Source organism: Urocitellus parryii, chromosome 12 (genome assembly GCF_045843805.1).
Source record: "Urocitellus parryii isolate mUroPar1 chromosome 12, mUroPar1.hap1, whole genome shotgun sequence".
NCBI lineage: Eukaryota > Metazoa > Chordata > Mammalia > Rodentia > Sciuridae > Urocitellus > Urocitellus parryii.
The window spans coordinates 90,890,556-90,903,322 of NC_135542.1; the positions used below are offsets into that span (position 1 = coordinate 90,890,556).

General features: G+C 34.5%; 1 protein-coding gene across 2 annotated transcripts in view; it reads right to left on the reverse strand.

The window, feature by feature from the left end:
* Exoc6b (exocyst complex component 6B) overlaps positions 1 to 12,767 on the reverse strand; it is a 607,479-nt gene that overhangs the window by 298,507 nt on the left and 296,205 nt on the right. For both annotated transcript variants that reach the window (XM_077791770.1, XM_077791769.1), the window contains 3 exons: positions 5,098 to 5,181; positions 4,694 to 4,740; positions 2,793 to 2,913 (listed from right to left, as the gene is read on the reverse strand). In XM_077791770.1, coding sequence (XP_077647896.1) covers positions 2,793 to 2,913; positions 4,694 to 4,740; positions 5,098 to 5,181 — 252 coding nt within the window. The remainder of the gene's footprint in view (positions 1 to 2,792; positions 2,914 to 4,693; positions 4,741 to 5,097; positions 5,182 to 12,767) is intronic.

The following is a 12,767-nucleotide window of genomic DNA, read 5'->3' on the forward strand; positions in this document are numbered from 1 at the left end:
CCAATAAAATTAAATAATTTCATATATAAAATTACAACAGTGTTTATCAGATATCATAATTATATAATTTCAGATATAATAATTACAATAGTGTTTATTGGCTCAAGGAAAGTGGGGAATGAATCATTCAACCTAGAAAAAGACCTCAGTGTACATATAATATTTTATTATATGACAAAGGTGATCTTCAAAATATATAAAGGAAAGGATGTAATAGACTGAATGTTGTGTCTCCCAAAATTCATACGTTTAAGTCCTAATCCATCATGGGGCTTCTTGTGGGGAAGGGGCCTTTGGATGGTAATTAATGCCAAAGAAGAAGATTAGGTGAGACCCCAATCCAATGGGATTGGTTTCCTTATAAAAGGAGGAGGCATGAGAAAGCATTTTCTGTTTCTTGTTCGCACATGCGCTCTCTCTCTCTCTCTCTCTCTCTCTGAGGGCACACACTGAGTAAAGAAGGCAGCCATCTGTATGCCAAGAAAGCTCTCATCGGGAAATGAACATACTGGCACCCTAATTTCCAACTTTCATTCTCAGGACGTGGAAAAAATAAAATTCTACTATTTAATCCATGAAGTCTATGGTATTTTGTTAGGGCAGTGCAAGTTAAGTAAGACAATATATAATTACAATAATGTTACTGGGAATAATGATTCATTTTCAAAGTAAAGATGGAATCCAATCTCATACCAGGTGTTAAAATAAAAATTTTTATGTTTGTGATGTATATGTAAGAAAAAGCAACTACAGAAGTACTAAATTCAAATACAAATAATGATATATTCTTTGAAATAAAGAAGATATAATTTACAAAGTAAAAGATCAATTGAACTACACAAAAATTTTTATAGCTTCTAAAAAGCTGCAGAAAAGCAGAGAAAAGACACATAAAACTAAGAAACAGTATTTACCATACATATCACATATATGCTTTATTAAGAGATAATAAAATATTTTAAAGTCCATTAAAATATAAAATAAAGGTAGTCTTCCTTGTCCCTCCCCCTCTTCTCTCCTCTCTCCTCCCTCTCATTTCTGGCCCGGAGGTGACTGGGCTTCCTTCACAGAGCACTGCTGATTCCATGTAATTGACCGCGCAGGTAAATTACACAGGTCCAAAGCAATAGGACCAATCAGTCAAGGACTAAAATCTCCAAAACTGTGAGGAAACTAAATCTCTTTCCTTTATAATGGACCATATAAGCCTAGGCATTACCTTAATAGCTTTTTTTCCTCTCACCTCTTATATCTAATCCATCAGAAATTACAGTTAAATCTCAACTCTTAAAAAAAAAAAAACTCTACAATTTGTCAACATATCACCATATCAGCTCTCATCCGTTGATCCAGGCTCTCACCACCTCTTGTCTAGAATTCTGGACTAACCTAATTGTTCTCTTCATATTTTTTCCCCTCATCCACTGTCCACACTTTAGTTAAAATAATGTATTTAAAATGAAATATGATCATGTTCTCTTCAACTATAAACTTTTATGTATTTGTGTGTGTGTGTGTGTGTGTGTGTGTGTGTGTGTGTGTGTGCGTGTGCGTGTGTGAGATGCTGGGGATTGAACCCAGAAACTGGTGCATGCTAGGCAAGCACTCTACCACTGAGCCAAACTCCACGCTCCACTATGGATTTTGCATGTGATTGTTTCTGTGTCTGGGACACTTCCTGATGAATTATATAAGGAGACCTACATGATCAGGGATGATGATCCTTTCAAATTAGAACAAGTAGGTGGATAGTAGGGCCATTTAATGAATTTTTTTAAATACTAAATTGTCTAGTTATTGACTTCCCACTGTTATTCTTCAAACACTGTACACATAAAAGCCCTTATACTGCTGTTCTTTGTGTCCCCAAATTATAATTTCATTGATCTTTGCATAAATAGTGACTTCATAATATTCTGATCTCAGAATGCCACTTCTTACCAAATAATCAATAGCAAGTACCCTGTTGCCCTAATCTATCACTCTATTTTAATTGTCTTTACTGCATTAGCACTGCCTGATATTCTTATTTATTTTTCTGTGTATCTCCAAATAAAATACAACTTTTGGCAACAAGGTTTTTCTCTCTCATTTATACCTGTATTTCAAACATATAGTCAGTGTTAAAAATATACTGAAAGAATGAATGAATAATTAATTCAAAACCAGCATTCTCTACCTAAAATTCATGCTATATTATCATCAAAAATTCATGCTATATGGGAACTAATAATTAGACATCCTGGTATGTTATAAACTCTTATTCTTCAAAAAGTAATAGTAAAACTGTGAACTCCAAATCAGTGTTTCTAATATTAACAGATATTGTAGAAGACAATATAAAGCAGAAGCTAAGAATATGGGCTCTGTTCAGGTTTGAATCCATGATCCGTCTCTTATTATGTGGCATAAAGCTAGTCACCTGACTTCTCTGAGTTTAGTATCCTACACTATAGGATAAATACATTAATAATACCTACCTTTATATGGTTGTAATGTGGATGAAATAAGACAGTGTATATAAAATACACAGAACGATGCATTACACACACAGAATCATCAATAGATGTTAGATGCTATTTTGTGTTTTGTGAAGAGCATCTACAAAATTGAACTCAGTGTTAGAGAATATGCCTAATTGAAGAGGCTACTTCCCTATGTCTTTGAAGGACATATATAGCTCCAAATGAGTAAATTCAAAGACATACATGTTGATATTAAAGGAGTAAAACACTGAATAGTACATAAATAACCAGCTCTAAATAGGAATTTTTCTTGTGCATCTTACATACCGAATGGGTACGGAGTGCTGCGATGGTTTTTGAAAGTGCCATTTCCCACAGTTCATCGATGTAGGCTCTATTTACTAAGCCCTGGGTTGTATGTAAAATGTGATCTTCAACCACAAAAAAGCTAAGATTGAGGAGAAAACAGAGTACAACTGTCAGAAATTGCAGTCTGATTACTGTCTCTAGGTTTTGATGAATATTAGGAGCTGACATCAAATTCAACATTAATATTCATTATTTTCCTCAAAGAAAGTTTTCAGTATTATAAATGAAATGACTTCTTAGACTCATAATTATGTCCATGATCATATCCTCTTAATCATTTCTACAGAAAATGGAGTTCTATTCCTATAAAATGTTAACCATGTTATCCCGATATTTAAAATGGAAGAAAACGTTTCTAAGTAATGAAGGCTAATTTATTTTTTTTAATAGTACATAATTTTTCAAAGTTTCTATTAGTGAATTACAGTTATACATGATAGTGGGGTTCATTCTGACATAATCATATATGCATGAACTATAATTTGCTCCATTTTGGTCCCCAGTACTTCCCTTTCCCCCTCTCTCTCCCCCTCCCTCTATTCCCCTTCCTCTACTGATATTCTTTTTTTTTTAAATATTATTATTTTTTTTTTAGAGAGTGAGAGAGGAGAGAGAGAGAGAGAGAGAATTTTTAATATTTATTTTTTAGCTCTCGGCGGACACAACATCTTTGTTGGTATGTGGTGCTGAGGATCGAACCCGGGCCGCACGCATGCCAGGCGAGCGCGCTACCTCTTGAGCCACATCCCCAGCCTCCTCTACTGATATTCCTTCTGTTTTTCAAATAATTTTAATTGGTGCCTTACAGATATACATAAAGGTGAAATTTACTTGGTGCATTCATATAGGTACATATAGCATAATTTGGTCAATTTCATTCCACAAACTAATTTCAATAAATTTTTTAAAATCAGGTCATAAATACATTTCAAGAAACTAATAGGTTTTAAAGAGAGAATGAAAGCTGAAATATGTATTTTTAAGAACATAATACATCAAAATAATTCCACTTATGTAGATTTTTCTCATCGAAGTAATAAAAATGGTTTTTAAAAAGCAAACTTATGTTTTAACATCCTTATTGTGGCTTTTTGTTATTATGCATTTAAAACATACCTTCAGTTATCTTGCCTAAATGTTCAAGTACTAAAACTATTCTTTATTAGAGAATTTTATAACATTTTAGTCAAAATTATTAATTACACTAAAACAATCTAAATCTGATTTTATAAAGGAAGAAAGAGACTTGATGAAAGAATCCAACTTATTTCCCTTTCTTTTAATGGCAGTTATTATTTAAGATTAGAACAAGCTCCCTATGTGTACTTGGGATGTTTATATGGGACGTATAATTCCATATTACTATATGTACTACATATGAAGGTGGCAAACTATAACCTGACCCAAACTATAACCTGCCTGTTTTAATGAAGATTGTTTTACTGGAACACAATCATGCTCTATCATTTACGAATTGTCCACAGCTGCATTTGGACTATGATAGAGCTGAAGAGCAGTGGCATTTCATGTGGCCTACTCAGCCTAAAATACTTTACTCTCCGGCCATTTTAGAATAAGTTTGCTAACTTTTGCCATATTACCAAGAATAGAGAACAAAACATCTACTATAGTAAGATTATAATTCAAAAAGTGTCCTCCAACAATATAATGTTGAAGCCAGCATGGTGTTCCTTTTAAATCACAAGGAAATAAAAAATAAATTTGTCTTCTTGAGAATTTTAAAAAGAAAACACAAAGAATTTCCCAAGGAAAATCTGATATGTTTTTCCAAGTCTCACTAATCTATGTATTGAAAGTAGGTGAATTTAAATATATTTCTATAATAAATATATACTTACCCTACAATTTGATTAAAATACTTCCTATAGCCATCTAAAGTTTCATGCTGCAACAAAGAAAAAAAATATTGTTTTTTTTTGTTCCATTAAGACAAAGTTAAAATCAGTTGTTTAATATCTTGAAGTTCAGTTCCCTGAAGAATAAGGTAAATATAATAGCATTATGTACCTTACTTACATAGTTATAGTGAGAATAAAATGAGACAATACATATCTACATTTAGAACAATGTCCAACATGCAGAAATCACTGAATGTTAATTGGTATTCTTACTGCAACCCACATTTACCAAAAGTGATCTCAGAATAAGAGTAAACACAAACACAACACACACACACACACACACACACAATTGAAAGATATCAGAAAAGAAAAGGGTAAATGTATGAAAATAGTAATCCTACCATGTTAGATGGAGGCTGGAGCACTAAACGGGCCTGTTTTCGCCTCTGCTTTCTGTAGTAGTTCTCAAATGTTTCCCGGGCACCCTGTAAGATAAACAGAGAATATAAATTGTCACAGTTGGATTACTCTTGGAATCAAGGTTAAAAAAAAGAGGAGGTTCTAGGTCCAGAATTTGAGACAGCACAACATTTCTTAAAATGTGCTGTTTTAACAATGGTCATATCATAGAAAATAAAGATAACTGTAACCATTTATTGAACTTTATTTGCAAACTCCATGAGGGTGAAAACTCAACCCCAAGCACACCAACTCTGGTTTCTGAGTTAATTACTACAAATTCACAAAAATGAAGGCAAACCCACCTTCCCATAGGTTCTAGTCACAGGTAAGAAAATTTCCATTAAAAAACTCACAGAACATGCCAGAAGAAAAGTGTCCAAAATAAAATCAGCCTTCAAATGAATCAGAAGCACAAGATCAATGGAAAGTGGGGGAAAAGGCAGAAACTGAGAAGAGTAAATCCATCTTGGAAGAGGAGTGGGGGCAGCAGTAACAGCAGGAGCAAGGGGCAGGGGACAAATCACTAAATATTTTTGATATTCAATTTACACTTTTCATTTATACTTACTAAACTTAAAATGAAAGGCGCTCAGAGAACAAAATCTGGCAGATGAGCCCTACAGTCATGAGCTTTGTATTGGGTTGAAAAGTCTCCCCCCAAATTTATGTCCTTCCCAGCATCTTGTAATATGACTCTATTTGGAGGTAGTGCCACTGCAGATGAAAACAGTTAAATTAAGGTGTGGCCATACCAGTGTAAGGTTTGCCTTAACACAATATGCCTGGTGTCCTTAGAAGAACAGAACAAAAGACACCAAGGGAGACACCCAGGGAGAACATTATGTGATGAGAAGCAGAGACTGGAACTGTGCAGCTGCAAGCCAAAGAACACCAAAGATTGCTGGCCACCAGCAGAACCTAAGAAAGGATTCTACAGAGTCTGAGTGGGAGCATGGCCTTGTGGATGCTTTGAATTCTGGATTCCAAGTCTCTAAAATGGGGACAGAAAATATTTCTCTTGTTTTAAGCCACCTAGTTCTTGGTATTTTGTTATAGCAGCTCACAGTTTTTAAAATGTCATGCCACCTTATGACTAAATTCTAATATTAATACAAGACTTTTCTAAATAAGTAGAAAGAGAAAGACAGCATGCCACAGTAGTAAAGAGCACTGACTTTGGAACCTGGTGATTACATTCAAATTGTGACTCTTCCCCTTACTAGCTGTAAATTGCTATAAATAGCTATATAATTTCCCTTCACTATTTATTTAACTTTCACTTATACACATGCTGTGGTCTTCTCATTTGTAGAGATGCCAACTTCACATAATTGTTAGGAGCATTTAGAAGAGTTAGAAAGCTCTTAGAATAGTGTTTGATAAATACTAAGCATGTATGTAAGTACTTATCTTTTTAAAAATTAAAAAGATGAAATCAATGATAAAAGTGGAAAGCCATGACGAACCCTGGCAATATACAATAAACTAGTTAAATTTCCATGCCTTCCTAAAAATCTCAAGAACTTTTTCAACATGACTTGTTTTATTACTAAATTGGTCCTAAACAGCTGGATTAACATACTACATCATGCAAACACAGTACTATAGCTCAGAGGTTGGTGAACATTTTGTAAAGGGGAGGACAGTAAATATTTTAGGATGGTGGGCAAACTATTTCAACTTGGTTCTGTTGTCATACAAAAGCAACCACAGATAAAACATAAATGACTTGAGTGTAGCTAGGTTCCAATAAAACCTAATTTGTGGGGAGTGAAATTAGAACTTCATATAATTTTCACCTGTCATGAAACATTACTTTTCTTCTGATTTTAAAAATGTAAAAACCACAGACCAGATTTGGCCCATGGGTCATGGTTTGTTGGGCCCTGGCATAGCTTAAAAACAAAAGTCTTAAAATGCTAAAGTGATTATAACTGTATACACTTAAGTTTTTCTGCCTATAAAATGAAATCAAATATTAGGACAGCTATTTCAAGGCTTCCTTCATCCGTAAGTCAATGAGGAAGCACATGATTCTATTTAAGAAGAAACAAGTGGAAATTGCTATTTGGCGTGTTAAAGTTAGCCCCTACTTGTCACCATGTCACAGCATAGTGGTATTATTAAATGTCAATTACATTCCATACACACTGAAGGGCTTTTCATTTTAAGGTTAACAGTCATAAAGGACCTTTATTATTCTAGTGTGACATTACATATTCAACATGCTTTGCAGCCAAGATACACTTACCTGAGAATTTAGGGAAAGTCTTCTTTCTAATTAGGCCATAATATATTAACTTGATTTTTTTTGTTTTAAATGATTGAAAATATATTGGGTGAAATTCTATATAGAAATCAAATCATGAACCTCTACTTAATTCCAAACTGGATACAGTTTTGCTTTTCACATATTTCTTCAATAGAATAAAAACAAAAGAAAGGACCTATCTAGTAGGTCTGGCTCCCCCATTTACAAAAAATGAATTGGATTTTCCTTAGTGGCTGCTGAATGAATTCACTTTTGATTATTATATTCGTCTGCCAATTTGTCAACTCAATGCTTAAAGGTGGAATTTGTGAAGATGTTTGACTAGTCCAACTGAGTAACCAACCGGTGAAGTACTTCTCTATTCACGAATAGGTCACTAGATGAACTACAGAGTACAGAGGTTTCACTTCAGCCCCAACCTCTCTCAAGCACTAACATTAAAAAAACAAAAACAAATACAAGAATGCAGAAGCTGTTGAAGGCATAAGCAAATAGATTTTTTTTAAAAGTAAATGAAAGGTTATTCCTTTCCCATTTTATATCACTAATATTATACTGCTCTAAAGAGTTCATGATAACTAAACAAATAATATCACAGAAAACCTAGTTATAATAAGTACTTACCATGTGATAGGCACTGAAAATGTGGTCTTCACTGAATTTATAGTGTACAGTGTAAGACTGGCAAGTAAACAAAATGAGCTTCAGAACCCTATGCATTTGGAGTGGTATGGATGTGTGTGTGGGGGGGGAGGGGAATATATTACTGGGGGCAGAGTGTCAGAAAAAAAAATGGTATTTATACTCCTAATTGAAGAATGAGTCAGAAGAGTAGACCAGGTAAAGCAAAAGGGAAAGAATGTTCCTAGTGGAGACAAACAGATTCAAAGAAAAACAGGCATCACACATCTAGTGAATTTGAAAGAAGTTCTCCATGGCTGGAACTTCAGGGTGTAAGGTATAGGGATGGCAAGAGACAGGCTGAAGGGTTTTTTTCAATTATTGGGACGTAAGTTCTAATGATAGCAAAAGTTTTAGACATTTTGTAAGTTCTAATATAGAGAGTAGAAGGAAGAAAAGGAAAATTTGACTCTAAAGGATCAGTCACAAATGAGATACATTTAGGAGAGACATCCTGGTAATTGGCTATGGGTGGTATCAGATGGGAAGGAGAAAGGACTGGTACAATCTTTCTAGCCTGGCTTGATGGTGTTATCATTTAAAAAGAGAAGGAACACAAGGGAAGGAATGTACAGTCAATCTTTACTATTCATGGAATCTGTACTTGCAAACTTGCCTAAGTGCTAAAATTTATTTGTAACTCCAAAACAAATACTCCTCATTCTTACATAGACATTCACAACCATGTGCAGAGTTTCGAAAAATTTAAATTGTTCAATGCACATGTTCCCAGTTAAGGTCAAATAAGGTAACACTCTGCCTTCTTGTTTCAGTTTTCATACTGTAAACAAGTATCATTTTCATGGTCTATGCAGTGCCACGTTTTTTGAATTTTTGTACTTTTCGTTAGTGATTTTGCTGTTTAAAATTGACCCCAAATACAGCACTAAAATGCTGTCCAGCTCAGAAAGACTTTTGATGTGACTTACAGATAAAATATGTCAGCACTCCATTCAAGTATTAGTACAATGCTGGTGACTGAGCTCAAGACTAATAAATCAATATATTAAATAAGGTACTTTAAACAGAAAGATTTATAAATCAAGGTTATGCACAGACCAGCTAATGAATATGCGACAAGAAGCTCACATAGCCCTTAAGAGCAATGGTTGAGTTTTCACTCAGTGTTCACGGTGACTTTATGGAACATAACTACCATGACTAAGGAAAGCTAACTATATTTGGGAAGACAGATAATTATAGCTTCTGTTTGGGGCATATTCAGTTACTGACTTCCAGTACCAAGTGTTTTACAGCAGGTATGGAATAGGCTAAAGATAATGAATGTTAGAATCTTAACAGAAAAACAGTAATCAAAGCCCTAGTAGAAAAAAGTACACTCTACGGAATGCCTGTCCAATGTAAGTATAAAAAGACCCAGCAAAGACACTGACATCAAGGAAATGTATGGCTCTTTCTTGTTATGCAAATAAAACTTTGTCACATAGAGAAGACTTTTCTACTGTTCATTAAAATTGAAAGTCTTGCCTGACAAGAAATAATTAAAATCATAGCTGAAATCAATAAAATTGAAACAAAAGAAACAATTGAAAAAATTGACAAAACTAAAAGTTGGTTCTTTGAAAAAATAAGATTGACAGACCCTTAGCCATGCTAATGAAGAGAAGAAGAGAGAGAACCCAAATTACTAGCATACAGGATGAAAAAGGCAATATCACAACAGACACTACAGAAATACAGAAGATAATTAGAAATTATTTTGAAACCTTATACTCCAATAAAATAAAAGATAGTGAAGGCATCGATAAATTTCTTAAGTCATATGATCTACCCAGATTGAGTCAGGAAGATAACACACAACTTAAACAGACCAATATCAAGTGAAGAAATAGAAGAAGACATCAAAAGATTACCAACCAAGAAAAGCCCAGGACCAGATGGATATACAGCCAAGTTTTACAAGACCTTTAAAGAAGAACTAATACCAATACTCTCCAATCTATTTCAGGAAATAGAAAAAGAGGGAGTACTTCCAAATTCATTCTACAAAGCCAATATCACCCTGATTCCAAAGCAGACAAAGACACCTCAAAGAAAGAAAACTTCAGACCAATATCTCCAATGACTATAGATGCAAAAATCCTCAATAAAATTCTGGCAAATCGGAAACAAAAACATATCAAAAAGACCATGCACCATGATCAAGTGGGATTCATCCCCAGGATGCAAGGTTGGTTCAACATACGGAAATCAATGAATGTAATTCATCACATCAATGGACTTAAAGATAAGAACCACATGATCATCTCGATAGATGCAGAAAATGCATTTGACAAAATACAGCACCCCTTTATGTTCAAAACACTAGAAAAACTAGGGATAACAGGAACTTACCTGAACATTGTAAAAGCTATCTATGCTAAGCCTCAGACCAGCATCGTTCAAAACAGAGAAAAACTGAAGGCATTCCCTCTAAAATCTGGAACAAGACAGGGATGCCCTCTCACCACTTCTATTCAACATAGTTCTTGAAAGACTGGCCAGAGCAATTAGACAAATGAAAGAAATTAAAGGAATAACTATAGGAAAAGAAGAACTTAAACTAGCACTATCTGCTGACGATATGATTCTATATCTAGAAGACCCAAAAAACTCTACCAAGAAATTTCTAGAACTAGTAAATGAATTCAGCAAATGGTAGGATATAAAATCAACACCCATAAATCAAAGGCATTCCTGTATATCAGTGACAAATCCTCTGAAAAGGAAATGAAGAAAACTACCCCATTCACAGTATCCTCAAAAAAAAAAAATACTTGGGAATCAATTTAACAAAAGAGGTGAAAGATCTATACAATTAAAACTATAGAACCCTAAAGAGATAAATAGAAGAAGACTTTAGAAGATGGGAAGATCTACCTTGCTCATGGATAGGCAGAATTAATATTATTAAAATGACCATACTACCAAAAGCACTATACAGATCCAATGCAATTCTGATCAAAATCCCAATAACATTCCTCACAGAAATAGAAAAAGCAATCATGAAACTCATCTGGAAAAATAAGAGACCCAGAATAGCTAAAGCAATTCTAAGCAGGAAGAATGAAACAGGTGGTATCGCTATACCAGATCTTAAACTATACTACAGAGCAATAGTTAACAAAAACAGCATGGTACTGGCACCAAAACAGACTGGTAGACGGATGGTACAGGATAGAGGACACAGAGACTAACCCACAAAATTACAACTACCTTATATTAGACAAAGGTGCTGAAAGCATGCACTGGAAAAAGGATAGCATCTTCAACAAATGGTGCTGGGAAAACTGGAAATCCATATGCAACAAAATGAAATTGAATCTCTATCTCTCACCATGCACAAAAGTTAACTCAAAATGGATCAAGGATCTAGGAATTAAACCAGAGACTCTATGTCTAATAGAAGAAAAAGTAGGCCCTAATCTCCATCACATGGGGTTAGGCCCCAGCTTCCTTAATAAGACACCTATAGCACAAGAATTAAACCCAAGAATCAACAAATGGGATGAATTCAAACTAAAAAGTTTTTTAGCAAGAAAAATAATATGTGAGGTGAGTAGGGAGCTGACATCCTGGGAACAAATTTTTACCCCTCACACATCAGATAGAGCTTTAATCTCTAGGGTACACAAAGAACTAAAAAAGCTAAACACCAAAAAACAAATAACCCAATCAACAAATGGGCCAAAGACCTGAACAGACACTTCTCAGAAGAGAATATACAATCAATCAACAAATATACGAAAAAATGCTTCAATTAATATTGTTGAGTAAGTGTATTAATAAATTTATAAAATTAATTTATACTTCAAAGAAAAAGAAAGTCTTGCCTGATATATGACCCCTTTTTCATCCTTTCATAGCACGTATCTCAATTTGATATTATGTTGTCCATTTGTCTATTGTCTGTTTTCTCTCGTTGGGTTGCAAGTTCTATGAGAACAAGTTTCAGTTTATCTTCTTCACTTTTGAGTTCCCAGCCCATACAACAGAGCCAGACACATAACAGGCATTCAATATATATTTGTTATAGAATAAGTGATTAAAAGTATGAGTAAATAATCTATATTTTCATATTAAAGTTTCTATTTTATATTTATACTTTATTTACTACTGCAACTATCATTTCCTTCTAATAAAATTAGGAATCTAGCTGGGCACGGTGGTGCACACCTGTAATCCCGGCTGCTGAGGAGACTAAGACAGGAGGACAGCAAGTTCAAAGCCAGCCTCAGTGAGGCGCTAAACAACTCAGTGAGACCCTATCTCTAAATAAAATACAAAACCTAAGACTGAGGATATGGCTCAATGGTTGAGTGCCCCTGAGTTCAATCCCTGGTACCCCTGTATCGTCCTTGCTTTTCTATCTCCATTTATTCTTTTAAAGTTTATTCCTGTCTCATAGAGTGTTTTAGTCAGCTTTTTTTGCTGCTGTGTCTAGAAGACCTAACAACAACAATGTGAAGTGGAAAAGTGTATTTGGGGACTCAGAGTTTCAGAGGTCTCAGTTCATATAAGGCTTACTCCATTCCACAGGGCCTGAGGTAAGGCAGAACATTATGACAGAAGAATATGGCAGAGTAAAGCAGCTCAAGACATCACAAGAGGAAGCAGAGAGAGAGCTTTGCTCAATAAGGACAAAATAAAAATCCA